General features: G+C 41.6%; 3 protein-coding genes across 6 annotated transcripts in view; all 3 read right to left on the minus strand.

The window, feature by feature from the left end:
* The window catches only part of MIPEP (mitochondrial intermediate peptidase), a 70,758-nt gene extending 66,713 nt beyond the window's left edge, over positions 1 to 4,045 (minus strand). Inside the window, exons 1-2 of the mRNA XM_054385680.1 lie at positions 3,875 to 4,045; positions 1,105 to 1,278 (exon numbers count right to left, since the gene is read on the minus strand). Coding sequence (XP_054241655.1) covers positions 1,105 to 1,278; positions 3,875 to 4,045 — 345 coding nt within the window. The remainder of the gene's footprint in view (positions 1 to 1,104; positions 1,279 to 3,874) is intronic.
* Positions 4,046 to 6,006: 1,961 nt separating this feature from the next.
* On the minus strand, positions 6,007 to 11,892 carry LOC128974241 (complement C1q and tumor necrosis factor-related protein 9A-like). The gene is made up of 3 exons (XM_054390799.1): positions 11,681 to 11,892; positions 8,405 to 8,467; positions 6,007 to 6,812 (listed from the first exon to the last, which is right to left on the minus strand). Exons 1-3 carry the CDS (start codon positions 11,844 to 11,846, stop codon positions 6,007 to 6,009), a joined length of 1,035 nt encoding a protein of 344 aa, XP_054246774.1. The 5' UTR covers positions 11,847 to 11,892.
* A 12,255-nt stretch (positions 11,893 to 24,147) lies between these two features.
* Positions 24,148 to 25,154, minus strand: part of SPATA13 (spermatogenesis associated 13) — a 47,973-nt gene continuing 46,966 nt past the window's right edge. For 3 of the 4 annotated variants that reach the window (XM_054399909.1, XM_054399927.1, XM_054399918.1), the window contains one exon: positions 24,148 to 24,322. In XM_054399909.1, coding sequence (XP_054255884.1) covers positions 24,148 to 24,322 — 175 coding nt within the window. The remainder of the gene's footprint in view (positions 24,323 to 25,154) is intronic. The other variant, XM_054399936.1, reaches the window with a different exon arrangement.

Raw genomic sequence — 25,154 nt, forward strand, 5'->3', positions numbered from 1 at the left:
CTGTCTAAAATCCTGCATAATATTGACAGAATAGGTGCAAAATGGCAGATATTAAAATTCCTGCCACAAGAAAACAGTCAGCAAATTATTTCTAGACAGAGCTTTGCAAGCCCAGCATCTCGGAAGATATAAACCTGAAAGCAGTACATAAAAGGGAATTTTAACTCAGCAGAGTTATGCAAAACTATTACCACTGAATTTTGACATTACTGTTTTAGTTAGATATTGTTAAAGAGGAATTAGGCATAGTCTATATCAAGTAGGAGAGACAATAGATTTAGTGACTCAACAAGAGCATGTGAGTACTTTCAGAAGGAAAAAGTGCCTGGCACAAAAGATGTCTTGAATCTAGAAAATAATTCAGGTTTGAGAACTGAAACCACACAGCAAAAGTAGAATCTCAAAACCAAAGGAAAAAAAAAATCAATGATCTATACATTAAGAACTGATTTCAGTATGAAGGTTTGGGTTGCTTCCTTCAAATGAGAAATTATGCTTTGATAAAAGATAGATGTCAGACAAACAGTTTCTAGGCAACAATACAAAACACAAAGTGTTCTCTTAAACTTAACATTTTGTGATACAGAAATGTCAGACCAAGTACTCCAGTTCTGTGGGTGACAGAAAATGCAAACTAGGAAATACCTTCATTTTTTTGTTCTGTTAACAAAAGTTGATACTGTTTAGTGACATCTGCTGCTTTTAATCTCTAAGTTCATAAATTAAAAATATGTATTGCAGCCCCATCTTTAACTTTGAGAGCAATCCCTTATTTTCCATAATGCAAGTGATGCAGGAAGGCTTATGTGTTAATATTACAGTGGAAATACACCTCTGATTTCCCTCTTATTTTTCTTGTTGTGGGCTTTATACTACTTCTACATCTGTCTTTAACTGTATGGTTTGACAGGATTTGTAGTTACCTATCATTCAGTAAAAGCCTTTTTAATTAACTTTCAATTAATTTAATTTCTACAGTGTAGAAAACTGTAAAATGGAACAACATGGTATAAGCTTATTAAGTCAGTCACTTTAAAAGAAATTGGTACAAGTAATAATTAAAAACAAAACCAACCAAAAAAATCGAAACAAAAATAAACTTACCAAGTCTGCTACTCTGCACAAGCTATCTGAAAGCTGATCAAAGATCATTACAGTCTCTGGCCCAGGTGGTGTTGAACATGCCTTCTGGACAAGCTGTTCAGATTCTTGCAATGCTTTGTCCTGTGCTTCTTGAAATCCTTCTGGACAGCTCAGTTCTGGAACACCAAACAGACCCTGCAGTGCAGAAACCATGAAAACACATCACTACTACCCTCAGTTTCTGCCCCTTAGTGTCAGCATGGAATTACCACAAAATGTTACCAAAATAACCCTAGCTAGCTTGTGATACTACAATAAAACTCTCCCGCACTGAATGTCTTTGTAGAGAGAACACTCACAAAATCAGCCAAAGACACTGATACCACATGAAAAGATCTTAATTTCCCAGAGCAAAACCTCACTGAGGTTCTTCTAGTCAGAGCTGTTTTCAGCAGACTTTAAGAATTTGGCACTAAATCCTCACAAACTTTCCTCTTCCACCCCACAACTTCCTGTGCTTTTCTCAAAGCATTTTTTACCTCACTTCCAAAGCACAAGAACCAGAGAAATCATTGGAAGTCCATTCACATTCTGAAACAAAGCAAAATCGCCCCTCTAAAGCAAAATTTATAAAGGACCATGAGGACCAAGCAGAGGTGTCTAAACACTGGATGAATTGGCCAGCAGCCCTAAATATCAATGGATTGCCGACAACAGCATAGCTGTCTCAGGCCCATTAAATGAGCCCCAAACAGTGTAACCAGATCAAAGGAATGGGTCAGCACCAACTCAAAAATTTTACAGTATGAACATTTTTATTCCTGAAATTCTTATCAAGCCTGGCCTTGTCCAACAGGGCAGGGCAGACACAGACAGAAGTTATTTTCTGCATTTGTAGAAGAGCTAAATAGGGCCTGCTGCAGATCAAACAAAATTGCCTACACTACCTGGTAGAGAAGTTCCACAATAAATACCTATGACAGCAAAAAATCTTCATTTAAGATAAAAACAGCATCTCTGCAAACAATGCACCCCCTCTGCAACTGCCCAACCGTAACATAAGTATCCCCTTATCTTCTAAGTGCAGCACCTAACAGTACATAATTTCAGACAACATCCATCCCTTCCCAAATTTAACCTTCTCTAAAAATCACAATCTGTATTTGGAAACATGTAGGCACTTTCTGCAAACTCTTTGTGTTGCAGTCAGTTGCAGAATTACATGTAGCTTTCAGGTGTTTATCCAAATAAAACAAAGAGATGCAAATTCACAGCTTGTCTATAAAAATACATATTCTGAAGCAAAAGCATCCCCTAAAGTAAGTATCTGTGATATTCTGAGTTGCTTTTTCCTATTTTCATTTCATCATTGTTGCTAAAACTGTGTTTGTTTTTTTTTTCTAGTGCTCTTACTACAAACTGGCCACCCGAAAACAGGAAGATGGCCTCACACTTCCCATGTTTTCATTTATTATTTGGGAACAGGAACTGGATTGAAATGAACACTGAAAAAGCTAAGTGTGCGTATATATATATATATATATACATACACATGTATACAAACACATGCACACAAACATAATATACATCACCTGGCTCTGTAAGAGACTCAAGACTGCCCATTTACTGAGACAGCTGATGCAATGTCCTGCAAGGACCCAGAATGCTCCTGGCATTTCTGCTGCCCTACATCACCATTCACCCTCCCAAGTGAGACTGCCCTGTGAATGTAGCTGTGAACTGGAGGAATCGCCACAGAGCTTCTCTTTCATATGACACCAAGTTTGATGTAAAAAAAAAAAAAGAAAGTTTGCTGCAGGTCTCTGGGTTCTTTAATAGAGTGACTGCATGGCCTTGCTTAGTCTCAGAATTTGCACTTTGTCACAGCCTGAAATACCTCTCTCTCTTCCCAAAGAGCTCTAACATCCCCTCCATGGACCATATAAAACCAAAACTCATTTCTTACATCAGGCAAATCCACAGTATTTAACAGGACTCCTTTCCTGGAGCAAGAATTACACCAGTATCCCTGCAGAGGCAGAAGAAAAGTTTCCCAAACACATGCTGGATTATAAAGAGAGGTCAGGTATGTCTTTACTGAATGAATCTCTCAGTCCCAGAATTAAACAGTTTAACCAGCCTGGACACCATGGCAGGAATAGTGTAGTCAGTGGATTAACACCGGGACTTTACGGGTTTTAAGCATTCTGTATGTACTGTGCCACTGGAAGTACCTGTTTTGTGCTGTCCAGGGACTTGTTTAGATTCCTAGGACTCCCACTAATGTACTTAACTCATCCTAAAAATAAATAAATCAAAAAGCTTGAGTGTCACTAATCTATCCAATGTTTTACCACAAGCAACTGAATGTCAAGAACAACATCCATAAAAGATGTTCAGCAGTCCAACCAACGTCGAAGCACAGCCAAAGCGCACTGGCATGACAATGACAGATCAAAAAGGGCACAGCCAGGTAAGAGCTGGGAGTGGAAAGAGTGATGTGTATGTATGTACGTACGTTCTCTACTTAGGCACTAAGCAAATGTTTCAAGAAACGAGGCCACCATTGGCGAACTCTTGCGTGTCCAGAAAAGAGTATGTTTGGTTCATTAGAATTGAAACAAATCCTTACAGAGACATAATCGCCTAACCCTGTGATAACAGCCTGGCTGTCCCCGCCGTCTCGATTTGAAAGTATTAAAATTCACACAGAGGCAAAGCAAACCGCAAGGCTGCCGGCAGCCAGGGCAGCCTCCTGCCGGCCGCCGGCCCTTCCCCTCCAGCCGCTCACCGTCTCCCTGCCCGCCGCGCTGCCGCGCAGCTGTGGCTGCTGCTTCGCATCGAAGGCGGCGCCCACCGGGCACCAACTGGTGCTGACGGCACGGCGGCACGGCCTCGCCGCCCGGCCCCGCAGCGCCCGGCCTAGCGCCGCCGGCAGCGCCTGCCGGCAGCCGGCCAGCATGGCGGAGCTGCAGAGCACGATCTGGAGCGGGCCCCAGCAACGGCCCCCCGCAGCAGTCCCAGGTGCTCCGAACTCCACCGCGACCTCCGCGCGTCCGGGCCGAGGAGAGGAGGAGGATCGCAGTCGCGCCTGCCCCCAGCCCGCCCGCTCGGCTCCCTCACTGGCTGTTTGGGGTAGAGGCGCCCTTTGCCCGCTCTGGCCCGCCGCTAAGGGGAAGGGAAGGGCCCGGCAGGCTGGGCGGGAGCTGCGGCAGGCTTGCGCGGGGGCCTGGCGAGCGCGGGCGCCGCGGTGAGGAGGAGGCCCTCTGTTGGCTGAATTTGTCCCACGTGTTTTCCTTGTTCAACCAAAGTCTATTTTGAAGTGGTTTTAGGTCTAGATGCTTCTGTGACACAAACTTATGGCCTTGAATTTACAGGAAAAAAAATCTCACTGAAAAATTCCCTTAACCCTTTCCTCTGTTATAGTGTCCTTGTAACTCCTTCACTGTAAGGCAGCCGATGTGAGAAGTGTAGCTGTTTTTCCTGAAGAAACACTCCTGACTCTCTTCATTTCAGGTCTGTGATCTGTACTCGGGGTTCAACAACTGTGGGGATGTGTCTAGGTGTCCTTGCTCCCAGGCAGTATTCGGGGTGAGCCTTAGGCTCTTAACACTACTTTAATGCTGAATTTCATGATGCTGACCTATGTCACATGGTATCTGTATTGTAGTCTCTATTAAGGGGAGGGAGTGAGACTTACCAGCATCTTTTGTTATTTTTTTAAGTTTTAGGGGAGAAAAAAAATACTATGAATTACAAATTCTGAGAAAATTCACAGAAATTTATGACATGGAAAATCTCAATCAGTTCTCAAGTATGGCTGCTTAAGTGTTGATTAATGGTTACCTTTAATTTGTGAGAATTTGTTTTTCACTGGCTAATTTTGAAGTACAGCAGCCTTATGCGGTATTTTTGCACCAGAACTGAATCCACATAGCACTTCCACCTATCACTCTTTTGCTCAGTTTCAGATATTTGGCCTACAGAGAGCTAAGAGCTGTGTTTAAAAGTTATAAATACACCTGGCTGCAACAAAACTCACTTGTGCCACAGAGCAAGCAGCCCATGTGGAGGTCTAAAACTATATTAATACGGAGTTGAAAAATCGTCTTTAAATCATTGGATGCAAACTATTGAAATTTCAAGTCCATCTACACATACTACCTAGAAAGATATAAACTGGCTTGGTAGTAACTGCTTCATATTTATACAAGATGGCAGGGACTTGCATGTCATCATTAGAGAACTTGACATTTTATCTTTTATTTAATCCCACTTTCTTTCAAAATGTTTGTCCTTCAAAACTGGTGTAGGTATTCCTGTGTAACTAGAATAAGTTATTAAGTCAGTAATGTGTAAAGCCCATCATTGTATGTTCTCAAGACTTGTCCTCTCTTGTGCAGAAGCTGTTCCAGATACAACTGTAGCCATGAAGATGGTTTAGGCAGATTAGGAAAATTGGGGGGGAGGATGGGGAGAAGGGGAATTGTTAGGTTTTAAAAAACAAAGCTGACAACATTTATATTAGGACAGTTTAATAAATAAACACCTGGTACTTAACTCAAACTCTTCTGAGTATAACTCTGAAGCCTTGAGTTCTGTTTCAGCAGCTGGTCGTGAAAACACAGCACAGTAAGTTGTGCAATGAGCGCTTGTATGAATAAGCAGGCCTGGCTTCCTACAGGTACAGGTAGTGTGATCCTACACCTTCCCACTGTGATGACTTCACTAAAAAATACCAAACCCCTCAACAGATGTCTATCTGGTCTCAATCTGCCCTGCAGCCTCCCTTTCAACCTTCAGCATACTTCCCTGGATGGTTTCTGCTTTCTGTTGAAAGTAGTAGAAATTGGCCAGCAGATAATAACTTTATTAGGGAGGGATGAGGGACATAGATGTACAGAATTCACAGATAATGTGAAGTTACATGGTAGGTGTTGGCAGCAGCTCCAGTGGGTCAGAGGTGCTGAACAGGATGAACCCCGAGAAGGTGGTATCATCATCAGCATCTGCAAACAGCCCGTTGAAAGTCTCTCCTTGGTGAGCCTGCAGCCACACCTCATCTCCTCTCTGTAGCTCAAGGATGGCAGCTCCTGAGGCCTGGTCCTCTCCACCCTGGTACCTGTCTACTGTGTGCAGCATCTTGATGCCGTTTTTAACTAGAGCTACTCGGACATTCCTTGAGTAGACCGTGATGTGGTAGGTGAAATAGTAAACTCCAGAGTATTTGCAGGTGAATTTGCCAGTAACTGAGTTGTAGTCATTTAGACTGTTATACAGCACTTTGTCAAACTTTATTGGGCGACTTGGGGTGGGAAATTTGGTGGAGACTGTAAGGCCGACACAGAAAGCACTCCTTGGCAGTACCCCTGGGGCACCTACATTCCCCTTATCTCCTCTGTCTCCTTTCAAGCCTCTTTCCCCCTGAATTCCTGGGTTACCCCGTGGTCCAAGATCTCCAGTATTACCTTTAGGACCTGGATTACCAGGAGGGCCAATTGGCCCTGGGAAGCCAACTCTTCCAGGATAGCCAATTTCACCCTTTGTTCCTTTTGGCCCTATGGGCCCAATATCTCCTTTTAACCCCTTTTGTCCTTGCAGTCCCAGCTCTCCCTTCTGACCTTTGTAACCCACTGACCCTATAATTCCTTTTGGTCCCAGTTTCCCAGGTTGTCCTCTTTCTCCTTTATCTCCTTTGTTCCCCTTCTCTTCAACAGTCCCATTGGCTCCTAAGTGGGGAAAAAAAAAAGGAAAAGACACTTTCTTGTAATCTTCCACTGGATTAATGGGGCACTACATGAGTTTCATCAGAAAGAACGTGTAGGTATGTGTCACCACTGTACATGCTATGCTCACTGTGCATACAATTTCTCACACATTTCGGTGCAGGATAAACATAACATCTGAAGAACCTGATATTGTGTTAGTAAACAGGTGCCCTGGCTGAGACCAGCAAGGACAAGCTCAGAAAAAGCAAGATGTGTTTTGTCTACAGGCTGGTGGTAGTACTGAGAGCGCTCGTCATCTCAGGCACAAGCAGCATGTGTCTAGACGCTTGTTTCGGACTTCAGTATAGAAAAACAGGAGGAGGTGGTTCACAGTTTAATCAGAGGAGGGTTCTATTTGGACAATGCTCAGAATTTCTAGGTGAAGGAACTTTGCTTGGCTTTTTGTCCTAATTGCTACCAGATTTTCCATTTATCCTTCATCCACTCTTGGATGAGGAAGCTCAAATCCTTTGAAAAGCTGATTGCTGCACAAGAGTTTGAAGGTAAAGCTCTGTGATGAGAAGAACAAATTAGCAGTTAATAGAAAAAAGATACCGTAATGCTTGTATACTCTGTTGGTCGTGAAAAGAAGGTGATAATTTCTGCATTAGAGCCTCTAGCTTCTGAACTTAAGAATAATGCTGTATTTGCAGTGTAATGTTCTCAGTTTACAACTGAGAGAATTTTAACAGTAGCAATGAACTGAAAACAGGTGAGGTTGTATGGTGAGCTTCTGGGAAAAGCAGCATGGGTTCATCTGGACAAGGACAAAAGAAAAGAAGGTAGCTTTGGTGTGCTTAAACAACATTTGTGGCCTCATGTCTCATGTTCCTTCCAAGACTGGGGTAATTTCTAATAGAGTGGAGAAGAGTCTGAAGGGTGTAGAGCAGCTTGTAATTATTCCCACACAATGCATATACTGCCTGTTATTCCTCAAGTTCAACTTCAGTATTTTGAAGAACCTGGACACTTTTTGGCAGGCTTCCATGATTTTGGATATATACATTATCTATGTACAATTAGTCTCAGGATGCACGAGTCCAGAATCTCAGTTAGTGAATTTGTGCAAAATGATGACTTTGCAGAATGGCTGACTCCCTATGTACAGGTCACTCTGCACATGTACATCCATCTGACAGGAGACATGCTGCTTGTGCATAGGCTGGTTAAGTAAGTGAAGTATGCAGGACCTACTATATTTTTAGGTGTATAACTTGCATCTTCTACAATTTCTTTTCAAAATCCTTTTCCCTGAAGTTTTGTATATAGCTACAGAAACCTCCCTTTCCTGAGGTAGCTGCAGATGCTATCTCCTCCTCAGCAGCTGAGAGGTGGGAGAGGCAGGATAACAGGCTGAGTGAACAAGTTGTAGGGCATCAGAGCTAGTGGGATAATTGGCAGTGGAAAATTCCTCTTGTATTGTCAGTCTCTACTACTTCTGGAGCAAGTTTCTTAATCTTTATGGTACTTCTGCTAGATCTAGAGTAGCATTCCAGTGCTCACAAGCACAAGGGCAACAGTTAATAAATAATAAATGAAAACACTTCTCTGACCTCGTTCACCTTTTTCTCCATCTGCACCATCTTTTCCTGGACTGCCAGGAAGTCCTGCTTCACCTAGTACAGAAGAGAAAAACAGATTTTCACAAAACAATTAAATTACCAGAAAACTTGGGATAAGTCCTTCTCTAATCCCTCCTCTTTAAGCCTGGCTTTAAAAAAAATGTAAAAAGTACTGTTATTCCTGACTTTCAGTGGATGCCACTGATAGTACTTTTATCTTATGAAGAAATTGACAGCACAGAAACTCTGCCTGATGATAGTTCTTTTTTGAGAAAGAGGGCATAAAGAAGTGGGTCACTGAGGTATGTGGAGGAGCTATACACTGATCAGGACCAGCAATGTGAAGACCTCTTGTCCTGTTGTTGTCTGTTATTTTTTCCTGTTGGAAAATTGCAGGAAAAGGAGTGAGGAAGCCACATTTGGCAAAGAAGCTCTGCAGAGTCAGGAAGCCCAGTAGTGAAGTAATGGTGAACTTCCCTCTCAAGAAGAGACATCTGCAGAAGTTTGGCCGATGCTAGTGAAATATTACAGTGGAAGAATGTTGTCTGTAGATCTGAGGAGGGCATTCACACTCTTGCTCCTTGTATCTAGCATAACATGGACCTTCCACTGCTCTAAACAGGGCAATAATAGAAGTCATTTTTACAGTAACATCACAAGTCACTAGGAGGCATGTGCTCAAATACCTGGATTTGCATCCAGAACACAGCAGCAGAAAAAAAAAAGAGTTGGCAGTTTGGATGTAGCCATATTCCAAGAGTAGCTCTCAAGCCGTATGGACTGGAGAACTAGCAATTTTCTGTACAATGGGCACAGTCCAGCATCTGCTGAAATTTCATTGACTTGTTAAGGAACAAAACTGAGTCTTGTGTATTGAATTGCAAAGGTTTATGCCCATACAATAGAAACATACAATGGAATGGTACAGTCATCCCAATTGGTTCAAGCAAACAGTAGTCAATACAGTCATCAGAATAGCTTAATTGAGGAAAAAGAACTTGGGGACTTTGTCAGAAACCAGTAGAGTAAATCGAAGACCTTTATAAGATAAATGAAAATAAGTAAGCTAGAAGTTTTCCATTTTTCAGATTTTCTGGCCGAGAAGGCAGCTAATGGTATGTGCTGATTGGGAAGCTAATGTGTGGTTTGTTTGTTTGTTTCTAGGTTTTAAGCAGTTTTGATTTTACCTAGGCTAGGGCACTGAAAGCAGAGAACTCGAAATCATTTCATAAGCAAGAGAGTTCCAAAGAACTATTTGGCAATCACTGAGGTAAATATGTAAGTGGGTAGACTTGATCACAAGGGTCAAGCTCTCTTCTTCAATGGCCAGCATTGGAGGAGGACATTGTTCATTCTGCCCTTGTTCCCAACCCATTCTGCCCTTGTTCCAAATCCAGCTCCGGAATCTAGTTCCTGTCTGCTGTGGAGCCCAGGCTCAGATTTCCCCAGTGCTTACCACAGTATCAGTGGTGATGGTTGCCATCAGGGGAGCTGGGTTCAATGTTGTATAATGGTATATATTTAATTTTATTGTTGTTATTTTCACTGGGGTTAGGTTTTTTTCTAATCCATAAGCCTATCACCCTTATTCCCTTTCTCTTCTGTTTGTGAAAGGAGAAGGGTTAATAGATTCTGGCACTCATTTGGTGGCTGTCCCAGCCCTAATCCATGACAATAACTCTTCATTGCACAAATTACAAGAGCTGGTTATTTTTCAGCTGATCCAGTTTACCCTGTAGCCATGCACACAGTTGTGGCATGTAAGGCAGAAGAGTCAAGTGGCAAGAAAAGGATCTGGTAGAGGATCCTGCCTATGCCAGCATAGCCATCAAAGAACTGCACATCAAAGGACACCTTCAACACTGGCTCTGCAGCATACAGTGTCCATGGAGGCATCTGCTTTTCTGGTGGAGCAGGTGAATCCTTAGCCTAGTAACCCCATCTAAGACAAACATTTCTACTAGCGAGAACAACACAGAAAACCACTTCAGCACATTTTAAGTTAATTTCTTTTGGACTGTTGACCTCAGTTTGGTTAATGTATTAAATTATATACTCCACTGGAAAGAGATGTGATTCACAATCCTTAAGATCAGCACTTGGTCGAAGGGCTCTTCTGATAAGTACAGGCTTGATCTGGTTAGCCAGAGCCACACTAACTGTTTGTGACAGGTTTATGTATTAAGCCATAATGCCACCTGCACGATGGCACATAATAACTGGCCTGATACAAGGGAAAAATTTCCCCCTCCAAAATTTTGTGTGCAAATTTGAAGCAGCAGATTTTCACTTATCCTGTGCTTTGCATTCTGGGGTTGTGTGACCTCAGATGAAGTGTTATATGTCCATATGCCCACGGATTCATGATCTTGTGCAATCCTGGCCTTGATATCCCAGCTGTTGTCATCCCAGGGCTTAAAGTACTATTGACTTTATTAGCTTTAGGATGCTGAAATTACCTCTGTCTACAGTAGCACACACAAATCTCTATTATAGCCTGTTAGAGCAGACATGAATCATACACTCTTTTTCATAGTCTCCACCCCTAAACTTCCCCCCAATTCAAGGTGGTTCTTGAATTACAGCAAGGAGGTACTCTTCAAAATAAGTCCTAAAAATGTAAAATTTAGGTAAGAAGAAATATTTTTACCACCGCACAAGGTATCAGTTGTTCATAAATTCATAAAATGGTTTGGGTTGGAAGGGACCTTCAAGATCATCTAGTTCCCCTTGCCATGGGGACCAGATTGCTCAAAGCCCCATCCAGCCTGGCTTTGAACACCTCCAGGTAGGGGGCACCTACAACCTTGTTCCAGTGTCTCACCACCCTTGCTGCTAAGAATTTCTCTGTTTTGTTTGTTTGTGGTTTTGTTTGGTTGGATTTTTTGTGTTTGATTGGTTTTTCATTTTGTTTTTGTTTTGTTTTTTTTTTTTTTTGCTGGGGTTGACACTCTTAACAGAAATATAGTTGCTATTTCAGAGATGTAGGAGCAGGTTTATAGGCTTTAAAATTTTCAAACAGACATGAACATATTCCCTAAACAGAAGGTAAAGTCTTTCATTTTTATCCCATGACATCTTCATAGTGTGAGCTACCTGGCTTTCTTCATTAGGTCTTTCTTTATGTTTTCTTTTTCAAGCATGTAAATGAAAAATTTTCTGAAGGCTAGGCAGAATAATCACATTAATGCAGCATGACTATAGACAGCTTGGAGAAGTAATGGCATTGCATTTGATACATGAAATCATTTATTCTGAACATAGTACCTGTGTCTCCCTTCTCGCCTTTTGAACCATCACGCCCATCACGACCAGGTACACCATTGTGCCCGGGATTGCCAGGGATGCCAGGATACCCTTGGGTGCAGACCTCCTGCTTTTGTGTTTCTGCTATGCTGACTACAATAGCCAGCAGTATAATCCAGCTTTTCATTCTGTAGATAGATTATATGATTTTGGCTGAAAGATTTAAGAAAGCAAAAGTACCGTGGCTTAAATCTGCCTTAGAAGGGAATGGGGAAGGGAAGAAAAGAGGAAATTAGTTTTCACCATGTCTCATGTTTTGTTTTGTTTTGTTTTGTTTTGTTTTGTTTTGTTTTGTTTATAGGTCTCATATAGCATTAACTACAATCCTGGAGCCTACTGAGTGCTTTCCAAAAATTTAATGGGAGTATCAGCCGTAGCACCATTAAACGTTTGAAACATTAGCTCAGCTTTACACAATTTAAAATATCCCTTAATTCTCTATGATTTGGAGCACCAGATTCTGCTTTATATTTTCCTGTGCAGTATGACTTGCAGAAAAGATTGACTCTGCAAAAGGAAATTTTGATGCAGGTAGATGGTGAGCAGCTGAAAGTCACAAAAGCTCTGGGGAGGTTTAGAGCTACCCCTGATATCCTCAGGATATAGCTGTCAAACAAGAAAATAACAGCTCTTTGCATCCCATAGATTTCCACACTGTTCTATGTAAACCATGAGGGCTTTGACAAAGCACAGATTACAGCAAGGAGTATGCAGTCTCAGCAGCTATTTAGCGAAGAACTTCAGCTGACCTGTCATACTGCAGTCAAAGCTGTGAAACCCCAATGTCTGGCCAGTCTGCAGAGGAGTGAATGGTCAAAATTTGGGGGTGGTGTAGATAGGACTAGTGATCCCACATTCATGCACAAGGGTTCATACAATGTTCTGTTCTCTAGGCTATAGTTTTGCTTACATCTAGGCATTCTCCTTTTTCAGAAATTTCTTTTTGCATCCCTCTAGTCAGAACAGTGCCCATGGGGAAGCTATTTCATGGCCATTGCTACCTTTTGAGGCCATGTGAAGCCCCTCTACATCTTCCAGCTTCCTCCTTCCTATTTCAAAGACTCATTACCAAATAACATCTTTTGCAATTGGAATCTGGAAGGAAACACTTCACTCTAATCTCCAACTTTTATCAGAGTTAGCCATTAATAACCCAGTATCTATCCAACATCTTCTTAAGGGAAAAATAATATAATTGAGCTAGTCAAACAGCTCATAACCAAGAAGAAACAGAGGTCTAAATGCCTGCTTCTCAAGCCACATTTCTCCCTGCACCTACTCACAATTGCAGTTGTGCCTCTCATCTCCCAGGAGCTGGCTCTAGTGCCACAGGAGGTGAGCTAGGGCAACTCAACCCCCTAATTCAGCACAAAACAATCACCTTTCTCTCTCCCTCTTTTTTTTTTTTTCCCCTTGTTGGAGTTAGTCATCTGCTGGGTTAATAAGTTGAATAATCTCAGAGGGGGTCAGAGCTGGTACAGAGTGAGATGGGGGCAAAGATGGGAGAGATTAAGTAAGAGAAACTTTTTCTTAATCTGGTTCTTCCCCTTCATGTAACTATGTTACTTAAAGTCCAGCATGTATTTGTTCTTTCATTTGCTTGTCCCTCCTGTACAGTATCTTTGAATATAGGCCTACCAAAATGCATTAATACCTAATTCTGGGCACAACTGGTCTCAGTGAGTGTAAGAGCAATTAATAGGGAGAGATTAGACTGAGGAACAAAAATACAAAAATCAAATAGCAAAATGAATGCTGATTCTGTTTGGAATTAATACTCATAAATGGCTGATGCACATAAGCTTGGGCTATATTATATAGGTTAAAAACTTCTACAGATAAAACTGACAGTCAAAATGAGTAAATTTTACTTAATTGGCTTTTGATTTGGTTCTTTAATGAGAATTTAATACTAAGATCAGTATTCATTTGGAAGTATTAACTAGGAATGACTGAAAAAAATGATGTCTCCTGTTTAGACTCTTCACCACTATTTCTCAGTCTTAGGAAACAATCATAGAATCATATAATCAGTCAGGGTTGGAAGGGACCTCAAGGATCATCTAGTTCCAACCCCCCTGCCATGGGCAGGGACACCTCACACTACATCAGGCTGGCCAGAGCCTCATCCAGCCTGGCCTTAAACACCTCCAGGGATGGGGCCACAACCACCTCCCTGGACAACCCATTCCAGGCTCTCACCACTCTCATGGGGAAGAACTTCTTCCTCACATCCAGCCTGAATCTCCCCACTTCCAGCTTTATTCCATTCCCCCTAGTCCTATCACTACCTGATATCCTAAAAAGTCCCTCCCCAGCTTTCTTGTAGGCTCCCTTCGGATACTGGAAGGCCACCATAAGGTCACCTCGGAGCCTTTTCTTCTCCAGACTGAACTGCCCCAACTCTTTCAGTCTGTCCTCATAAGACAGGTGCTCCAGCCCTCTGATCATCCTGGTGGCCCTTCTCTGGACATGTTCCAGCATGTCCATATCCCTCTTGGACTAGGGGCTCCAGAACTGGACGCAGTACTCCAGGTGGGGTCTCACCAGAGCTGAGTAGAGGGGGAGAATCACCTCCCTTGACTTGCTGGCTATGCTTCTCCTGATGCAGCCCAGGATCTGGTTGGCTTTCTGGGCTGCAAGTGCACCTTGACAGCTCATGTTGAGCTTCTCGTCCACTAGCACCCCCAAGTCCCTCTCCTCAGGGCTGCTTTCCAGCCAGACACTGCCCAGCCTGTATTTGTGCTTGGGATTGCCTCGACCCAGATGCAGGACCCTGCACTTGGTCTTGTTGAACCTCATGAGATTGGCTTGTGCCCACCTCTCCAGCCTGTCCAGGTCCCTCTGGATGCCATCCCTTCCCTCCAGCCTGTCTGCTGCACCACACAGCTTGGTGTCATCAGCAAACTTGCTGAGGGTGCACTCAATGCCACTGTCCATGGCACCGACAAAGATGTTAAACAAGACTGGTCCCAGGACTGATCCCTGAGGGACTCCACTTGTCACACAAATACCATGTAGAGAGAGACTTTTATGTTCTCAATGAGAGTAGTTATGTCCTGTTAGCCATATTCAATCTAAATATTCTTTTAACTTAAGTAAGAGAGGCACATTTCTTAATCTTTTTCTTCCATCTTCAGAAACATTCCCCATTTTGTAACAGTTATTGGAAATGTGATTTATGGTGCCTTTGCCAATGGACTGCAGAGAGGTATTTGACCACCTAACAGCAAAATTCCACTTTGCCTGCTGCTGCTAGTTCGCACTAAAGAAAATTGGAAGTAGATTAAACATTTTCTACATCTGAGCTATACAAATATTTGCTGCCTTAGTCAAAAGGCTCTAGAAGAGTACAAAAAGTAGCACCCTGTATGGTAGGATATGGTGCAATCTGTGTCGAAGCCTGACAGTCCTGGCCACTGACAGAAAATCCAATTCCCAGTTTTCAAGGAAGTGTTTCATGCCTAAGGAATAGACAGTTTGGTCCCCATACATGCACAAGCTGACAACATCAGTATCATCATCATCAATACCATCATCACATATACAGGATCTTTGGTCTTACCTCATTCACTTTGTACTTGCAGTGTGTTTAGACATCTTTAACATAAAACCTTCATGTAAAGCAATGCATGCTTCAAGGACAAGCACTTGTTTGGTCACTACATTCTCAAAGGTCAATGATTAAATTTTGAGAGCTGTTCAATAATTAAAACAGTGGTTTACACCAGAATCAGGCACGGATCATAGCATTACTGTGCTACATAAACATGTAACAAAGTTAGTTTCCTGTCAAACAACGGACAATGGAATTAGGAACAAAAAGAGTATAGAAATTAAAAATAATGCTGCTATGTACGTGGCATTACAAATATTAGATTATGAAAAGTAAGTAACAAAGATGAATTGAAGTTGGATTAAAGTAAATGAATGACATAGTAAATGAATAACAAAGTAAATGAATGACACCTTCTCGAGTGTAATTTTAAGCTCACATCATCCCATGCAAGCATAAGTCTACTAATTTATTATTACTAATTTATTATTACTAATTTATACTAATCTACTGTGCTACTAATTTATATATTATTGATACTGAATTTGAAGAAACTGTCACTTGATGTGTGTCTTGACTGTCTGCTTGAAACTATTGATACAGCTGCTAAGGACTAGTGGAAGTAAAGCAACTGAGCACATGCTGGTCCTGAACAGTGAAGGTTAAAGCTAACAGTAACAGGAGTTAATGTGTTACAGGAAGTGGCCTTAATTCACCTCTTTGGGTGCAAGTGAGAGAAAGCACTGTCCGAGGGGGTTCCCATACTGCAAAGGTCTGACATGTGTGATCCTCCTAGCAAATAAGGTATCCTCAGCACAGCTAAGCAAGGAATAGTTTGTTCTAAGTTCTTCACCACCACCCTGTGGCAATAAGGAAATAGTGCAAGCGTTGTGGTGCCCTGGTTTCTATCTGGGACATTTTAGCTACTGTGCTCTGAGGAAAAGAGAGGACAATGTGCAGCAATTAGCTGCTCTACTTGAATGAACTTCTGTAGCCAAATTAACCTCGCTGCTGTGCTAATTGAGAAGAAATGAGAGCCATGACAAATAGTCCATTTCTCTGTACCTGTTAGGCACCATTTTCTAGGGTTGCTTAGTCTTGGCTTCCTCTCACACTTCAGAAGTTTGAGTCATTGAAAAATAGCCCACCCTGCCAGCTTGGTGCTGTGCCCTCAGTGATCTGTCCATCCATGCAGAAAGCCTGGACTTTTTGATGAACCTCCCTGGCTGCAGGGTGCTGGGAGAGCTGGTGGCTCTAGGGGGACAGCATAGGGGGGCAGCAGGGGCTCACAGGGATGTGGTACTCACAGTGGCAGGGCCTCCTGGAGTGGCAGAGTCTTTAATGCTGACCAAAAGGGGCTGTGAATTCTACAGGGCAACAGTCACGGCCTGTCTATCCCGATCCTGAGGTGAGAATCACATAATTCATTAGTTACATCTACCTTGATGGACTTTGCAGTTAGTTTGGTTTAATGATTTTTCAGCAGAGAACCAAGAAAACTGCTGTAGGAATGGCCTTAAAGACAAACATTGCTATCAGTTGCTTTTAGCAAGTCTTGTGTCATCACAGAATAATGACTTGGAAATCATTACACAGTAGCAAAATTTCGTAATATGCTCTTAAAAATTGTTGCATCTGAATGGCAGGAGTTGTCAGGGGTTTTTAGATTGATTGTTGTGCTAATTACCTTTGTTAGAAGCTGAGTGTGGTCAATGCTCATGAGATGGATGGTCAATAAAAGAAGATATAGCCAACCTTATTAGCAGAGCACCATAAATCACATTTCCAATAACTGTTACAAAATGGGGAATGTTTCTGAAGATGGAAGAAAAAGATTAAGTGTCTAGATACTTTTTCAGGCCCTCATGAGTTGGTGTCATAAAAGTCTGGGATATGTTTATAGGTGAAGGACAAGGTTAACCTTGTGTAGTGAATCTGCCTACTGAATGTATATATTGGGCCTTCTGCCTTATTTCTTATGTGCCAGAAATGAGGAATTTGGCATGTGCCTGGTCCTTTCAGCAAAGTTCCTCAGGATCATCTGGACCTCCTTCTTCCTCCTGATGCAGTTTCAGTTTGCAAAAAAAAAAAAAAAAAAACCTAGGAGAAATAGTCAACAAATCCTACATCATCTTGTAGTTCTCTTCTGAGTGCACTCCTCCTTGCTCTGCTAACCTCTGCCCTTTCACAGTTTTCCTTCTCAGCTGTGCTGACACCATACTCCAGTGATGTGGGCACCTTCCAGCTTTGCTTGTCTGTGGAGTGGTTTGTCCATCTTTGCTGTTGGCCAACTCTGAATGCTTAAAGCATTAAAATGACTCAGGTAAAACCTTGCTCAGGTGACATGTGCTGTCCATTCTTACCCTGCCCCCCTGTAAGCAAGTGGCACAACAGTAGCATAAACAGAGGGAGGTTGTGATGAGTGTGGATCACTTTTCTGGTGCAACTAGCAGTAGACATTATCTGGGGATGCCATATCGATTCATACATTCACTGACTGCATTGGGTTGGAAGGGACCCTCAAAGGTCAGCTTGTCCAACCCCCCTATAGTAAGCAGGGACATCTCCAACCAGATCAGGCTGCCCAGGGCCACATCAAGTCTGATCTTGAATATCTCCAGGGACAGGGCCTCAATCACATCCCTGGGCAATGTATTCCAGTATTTTACCACTCTCATTGTAAAGAACTTCCTCCTAATGTCCAACCTAAATCTACTCTGCTCCAGTTTAAAACTATTGCCCCTCATCCTATCACTACAAACCCTCCTAAACAGTCCTTCCTCAGCCTTTTTGTAGGTCCCCTTCAGATAATGAAATGTAGTAACAAGGTCTCCCTGGAGCTTTCTCCTTTCCAGGATGAACAGCCCCAACTCTCTCAGCCTGTCAGTATAGAGTCTATTCAGGGAGTGGGGGGGGTGTGTGTAAGTGTATGTGTGTATACAAACATACACATGTGCACACACACACACACACACACACCTGTTTTTGAAACCAGAGCCTAAATACCTAATAGTGGGAGGAGGTGAGTTAGCCTTAGGTACTCACCTGGACAACCAGAAGTCAGGTCTGACTGCACTGAACTAAACCTAGTCCATGTCTAAGATTAAAAAAGAAAACATCATGTTGTGGTGACAGTTTATACACTTCTGGCATATTCTCACAGCTACATGTTCTCTAGCTAGTTAGAATAACTGAGTTCTGAAAAAAATTCAGAAACACAGTAAATATTCATGTATTTTCCTTACGGACTACATGACGTACAGCTGTCTATTGCTTTCTCATTTCTCCTTTGGTAGTCTAACAAAAAGTATCTCTGTTACCAAGCAGAAATCATCATGTAGCTTCTAAAAAAAAAAAAATAACACCCAACAAAACACAAACAAAACCCACCAACCAAACAACCCCTCCCTCCTCACCCCCAAACCCACAACACAAGTACTGCTATTTCTGCATGAATTAAAGGCTGCACTTGATAGATCAGCTCTCAGCTTTAAAGCTGATGGTATAGAAAGATCTTCAGGATTTGGCCTGACTGCCAGACCATGAAATAAAATACACAAATGAGCTCACCATGGCCAGATGAATTGCAGACTCCTTAGAAAGCCTATTGATCACAATGTCCTACCTCCAGTGTTTGCTCAGAGTATGTTTTCCAGTCATCTGATCTACTTCACTAAGTGCTCAGACTGTGCCTTTCACTTTGATATTGGAGCACTCAGCGTACATCCCACTGCAGCAGCAATACATGGGAAGCCTGGGAAATGCAGCCTTCAGGTGAACCAAGAAATAGAGATAAGAGCTTGAATACTGGAAGGAGGGGAAAAGAACTGGCAAACCCAGGTTTCCTGTCAGCACTGAACTTGCCAAAGTATTATTGATGAAAAGATTTCAGCAAAGTATGTTATTTTGTTAAAGCTAGTGAATCACAACAAAACATAATTTTTGACACAGCCTTGAGTATAAAGGACACACACAAGCCTTACAGATGTGGTTCCCTGCTCTGTCAGAATAACAAGAAACTAAAAACTCCCTGAATCAGAGCAGTAAGTTCGATCTGAAGCAATGTTGGACATTGCTCTGGTAAGCCAACAGGTTAAGTCTTTTCACTCAAATTTAGAATCATAGAATTGTCAGGGTTGGAAGGGACCTCAAGGATCATCTAGTTCCAACTCCCCTGCAATGGGCAGGGCCACCTCACACTAGATCAGGTTGCTCCAAGCCCCATCCAGCCTGGCTCTAAAAACCTCTGGGGATGGAGAACATGCCTTTTGGGTGAACCTTTCTAAAACTTTTGCTTTTGTTCCAAAGAAAACAGTATTTAGTCCTCTTTAGCTAAACCATAGTACTTTAACAAAGTCACAATTCTCTGATAGCTGGAGCTTTATTAATAGAATCATAGAATCAACCAGGTTGGAAGAGACCTCCAAGATCATCCAGTCCAACCTATCACCCAGCCCTATCCAATCAACTAGACCATGGCACTAAGTGCCTCATCCAGTCTCCTCTGGAACGTCTCCAGCGACGGCGACTCCACCACCTCCCTGGGCAGCCCATTCCAATGGGCAATCACTCTCTCTGTGAAGCACTTCCTCCTAATATCCAGCCTATACCTCCCCTGGCAAAACTTGAGACTGTGTCCTCTTGTTCTGCTGCTGGCTGCCTGGGAGAAGAGACCAACCCCCACCTGCCTCCCCTCAGGTAGTTGTAGACAGCAATGCAGAAGTTGCATTTGCCTTTACCTCCAAGGAGGACTGTGGGAGCTGCTTGCTAGCACAGTGATTGCAGATGCATATGGCTGGATAGTAACCAGGATGTGTTTTGCCTGAAAGACTTTGACCCCAGAACCAGGTTTAATAGTTGCTTAAATGAACTTGTACTGGGAAATAGTGTAGCTGTTACTGGAAAACCAAGAGAGGAGGTTATGAGTTTTTTGCTTTAAAATAATTTTTTTGTAAAAAAAGACAGTGATACATTTTTGCATCACAGAGGACATCTTGTGGACAATAAAAAACTCCGTAAAATTTTAAAACTGCACAATAAAGTTTTATAAGACACAGCTGAGGGACTTCAGCTTTGGACGTTATTTAATTCAAACATGTACAATAACAGAAAAATAATGGGAATGTAAGTTTGTACTTATTTCCAGAAAATAGATTCCTTTGACAAACAATGTCCCAAGAGTAAATAAACCTTGTAATGCAATTACTTCAGAACGAATGCACATCAAGCTACTGCAGTCCTATACGTTGTACTTCAGCTGTCAACAGCCACTTAATTCATCTGCTCTGTAGCCAGGATACTTCAATTACAACATGTGTAACAGCACACAGATGGAAAGACTCACAAAGCAATGCACGTGCAGTAAGATAAAATGTTACAAAACACTTGTCAAAATAATATATATATATATGCAAGTCATCCCTGGTATTTACAACAAACAGTTTTTAAATTAGAGATCGTTCAGAAAGCATCTCCTACATACAAATGCCACACATACAGAAAACAAAAAGCAGAAAGGCAGTCAAGGAAAGGTACTGCGTTAATTATGGCTAAAGACCTTTGGCTCCGAGTCTCTGTTATAATTATTTTCAAAAGACAACTAAAATGTGGAATATTTGAGTATCTCTCTTTGAACTCCGTTATTACACTGACCACTGAAACTCAATGTGAAATTTAGCATGGCAAGAGCCACTTGTAAAACAATCTTATTATTTTATACATCAAATGCTCTTGAGTTAGGTGCAATTATGGTTTGGCATTTTCCTAACTCAGTGGGAACACATTTGAGGACAATTATATTTTACTGCATCTCATGCATGAAGTCTGAGGTTATCTGCTCAGCAGGCCATCGGAAAGGCTCTGGCTGTGCTTTATCTAAATGAGGCACAAATGTGCTTAGTAGTTGCCCTAGATTTTTTTTTTATAGTAACTTAAAGCATTCAAAAGCAAGAGAAAAAGAACAGATGTTGCCATCACACCTTTGTCATCAGAAGGAGGATCAGGGCCAGACTTTCTAGAATACCAACTTTTATATTTTAGTTGCAACTCTTTTTTCAGGAGACTATAAAATCAGGCTGAACCCAAACTATTTGCCTGTATTTGTTGTTTTCATTTTTCATTTAGCTATGATGTGTTTAAAAGATTATGGTGCAGTCTAAATTTGGCCCGTTTTGTTTTATTTTATCTTAATCTGCTGCAAAGTCTGATTGCAAAGAAGAACACAGAGAATATTACAAACCAACCATGTCTATGTGTAGAATACTATATGTAAAACTGTCCTGAGTTATTTGCACCATGAAACACTTGGCTTTTTATCTCTCTGAAATTCACTTCTTGAGAAAAAATTTGCTGCATCCAAAACCATATGCAAACATTTCTGTTAATTTTTAGGGCTAAGGCACCAGCATTACTACATGGGAACAGGCTTTGTTAGCAGTGACATGTCAGGTGATACATCCCAAAAACCTCCTTTTTTTTTTTTCCTCCCTCAGTACTCCACAGAACTGAGCCCTGGAAGGAAGAAGGTTCTAGCAAAGACACGTACATAAGTGTGGATCTCATAATGTCTTCAGGTCCAGCTGGGAAGATAGCTGGGTGAGCACTGCAATCCAGCTTCAGACGTTTTTTTGTATCCACAATAAATCTTTCAAAATGTGATTATAAAAAACTTCATCTCCACTTACACTGTACATGCATCACTTTGGTTTGCAGGCTTGAATGTGACAATTACCCACAGAAATGGGCATGTGAAAAACACAAAAGGGTTACTCATTTTAGAGGAAGGGCATGTATCCATGCCTGCATTTGGAAGTCTGCTCTTTGTGTTTAAACTGAGCATTTAGAATTTTCTTTTAAAAAAATCTGAACAGAGATGGCTTGCTTTAAACATCAAAAGAAAAATACAACCCAGCCAGCTTTTTCCACTAACTTTCTCATGCATTTTCTTTAAGCCAGATCATTGAAGATGTCAGTGCATATTTCCAGTTCTTAACTGTTTCAGGTCATCTTCCATTGCTATGGAAAGCACAAGCAATAAAGTTCACTATCAAGTGAACAATTTGGCTGAGCATCACCAGACTTTGCATTATTGCTGAGCTATATATACAAGGCATTTGAAATGTACAGTTGTTGAAGTATTTAATTTAAAATCAAAACCACAAACCTGGGCTTTGCAGAAGTTGCCACAAAGTTATCAGATCACAAAATCTAGTGACTAGTGGACTTCACAACACTGACGATAAATAAAAATATTATAGAGGTAATCATAGTAGTAGGAACAGATACATGTTTGAAATAAGGCATTTTACATTGTTGTTAAGATGCCTGGCCTCTAGCCCCTTGTTTGTTCTTCATATATTACAGATTCATGACAAAGCTAATTGTGTCCATTGTCAAAGAATACCCTTGGATCTGTCCTTATCAGATAATGCCCCTAATCAGCAGCATAGGATAAAGTGTTGTGAAGACATTCATAGCAAAATCAGTTCTGCAACATATGGAGTCTTTCTTTCCTTCCATATTACTAGCAGTCTTGTCATCCTTAATGAGACCTATCAAGCAGAAAGGATCAGTGCTGCAAATATCAAGATCTTTTTTCTTCCTGGTGGCTTTTAAAAGGCTATTCTCCCAAATCAGCTTCATGTCAACAGGCAAATCATTGCAATGCAAATCATGTATTGCATATTCTGGCCAGAGCTGACCTGTCAGGTCCTTCCAATTCCAATAGCCTGACAACTCTGAAACAAAAATCCATCTCTGGTCCACAAAATTTCTCTGTCCCTTCCAGTAAGAGTTTCTCTTTCTTTGTGAAGAAACAATTGGTCACAACCCATTGTCAATTGACTGTGTATAGGAAGCATGGATCCAGACTGTATCACTATATTTACATTACCATTCATCCATTTCCTAGGTCAAACTGTATGAGTACAAGCGTGTGAACTAGGTAACATAGCCAGCAGTCAGCATGTACTGTCTCAACTCTGACTTTGTACATTCACATTATCTCTGTCAGAAAAAAAAAAAAAAAGTACATTTTACACAAGAGAAATAAGCATATTGGAAATATAAAGAAGCATCTCTCAGGCACAGAAGTGTGCAAAAGGTGATATAAAAGCTCTATACTGAAGAGCATACATGCATGCAGTGTATTGCTGTGACTGAAAGTAATCAATCTGAGATGCCCTGGGCTCCTCATTTCCACTTGTGTGCAATAAATGCACAGATCTTTACAGTCCATTTCACACTCTGTTCATGTTTCTACATGACAGAATAAAAATTCCCTGTTCCAATCTGGAATATGGTAAGGCCTTGTGGGATGTTCTCCTGCCATTTGGCAATTTAATAGAAGAAGACAGGAAGGATTAGGGTCCACTAAATTCTGCAGCAGCTGGTTAATCACATGTCTCCACCTGACTTTAATGGAATGGATGATCTCTCCTCAGTGCTCCAAAAGGAAGGAGAAAAGTCTCCTAAGATTCCTTGCTGATACACCCCTTAGGAAAAATTCCTCCCTACCGTAAATTTGGCCATCAATATAAGGTTAAGAAAAATGAAATGCTACAATGACCTGCATGACTCCATCACTACTTCAACATAACTAAGAAACAGAGATGAAATACTGCTGCTTCAGCAGCAAGCTGTCTTTGTCAGAAGGAAGACTGCTCTTCATCAGCAATGCTGACAACATTGACTTCAGAGCAGTCTTAAGGAAATTCTTCTAGACAAAGGTGCTATTTCTGGCTCAAGGGAGCCCAGGGTTTTCCCTCCAAAACTGGAGATTCATTGAGCTCAAATAAGTTTAACCATATCTCCAAGGTCTTTCCCTGGAGTAAGGATCGCTCTATGCCAATGTCCTTCCCAGGTCCTTGGCCTCTCACTTTTTAAAGGGGGTGAGTTTGTTGAAGGTATGCCAGAAGAGGGATGGCTTCCTCTTGGGTTCTGCCAAGGCAAAAACCTGCTGCTGCGGGATGCTGGTAGGCACGGTGATGTGGCGCTGATGAATAGGATGGAGGCTTTGGTGTGGAGGAGGCACAGGGCACCCGTTATAGCTGACACCTGCAAAAGAAAACATTTAAGAACATGTATGAGGCAGCTAGCAGAGCAACCAGTGCTGGAGAAATTTAAGGAAGGGCCCATGGGACAAATTCAATGGTCAATAATGCTAGTGTGAATTTTGCCATGATCTTGAATAGAAGCACTACTTAAAGGTTACCTTTTCTGATGTTGGGCTTTTTAACTGCTGCATTGATTTGGCTTAAGAGAGTAATACCAGTAAAAATAACTTTACAGAATCACCAAAATTAAGCAGTGGCTTCATATAGCCTAGCTATGTTGTTTGCATAAGTAAATTCTGGTGTTTCAAAGATATGACTTAACACAGTAGATACTCGTATTTCAGTCCTCAGAATAAGCCTGAGTAAAATACTGCTACCAACAAAAACGTTATTTCTTCAATATGGAAAATAGTTTTCCAGGCTGGTGTTCTCAGACTTTGACCTTTGTGCATTCTTAAGAAAATCTCCTGATCACAATTTTCTGCCACTCCCCTGAAAATCTAGATAGGTTTTATAAGTATCTAGTTGTGATAAAAAGTATTTTGTAGCATTAATCCCATGGAGCAGAGGACTACCTAACACCAGCTCATTTACTCCTAAATTCAGACTTAATGTATGTTCTCGGCACACTAGAGACTTACTTAAATTTGCCTTGAAGAGGGAAAAGTACCAAATCACAACACATTTTTTGAGAGAGAAATGGAATAAAAAAGCTGTTCACATTTCTAGTCCATCCTTCCTTATAGTCTAGAGCAGAAGGAAGCAATTTTAAGCGTGTCATCAGAAATACAGCAACAGGTGGCTTTCAAAAAGAATTTTAGGATAT

Source organism: Indicator indicator, chromosome 1 (genome assembly GCF_027791375.1).
Source record: "Indicator indicator isolate 239-I01 chromosome 1, UM_Iind_1.1, whole genome shotgun sequence".
In the NCBI taxonomy this organism is placed as follows: Eukaryota; Metazoa; Chordata; class Aves; order Piciformes; family Indicatoridae; genus Indicator; species Indicator indicator.

Excerpts from the sequence above, each read along its gene's own strand:
- LOC128974241 (XM_054390799.1), bottom strand. The coding sequence starts at position 11,846 with ATGAAAAGCTGGATTATACTGCTGGCTATTGTAGTCAGCATAGCAGAA. Across the intron at positions 8,468-11,680 it reads AGGCGAGAAGGGAGACACAG|GTGAAGCAGGACTTCCTGGC; the intron begins GTACTATGTTCA and ends CTTCTGTACTAG. Across the intron at positions 6,813-8,404 it reads TGGAGAAAAAGGTGAACGAG|GAGCCAATGGGACTGTTGAA; the intron begins GTCAGAGAAGTG and ends TTCCCCACTTAG.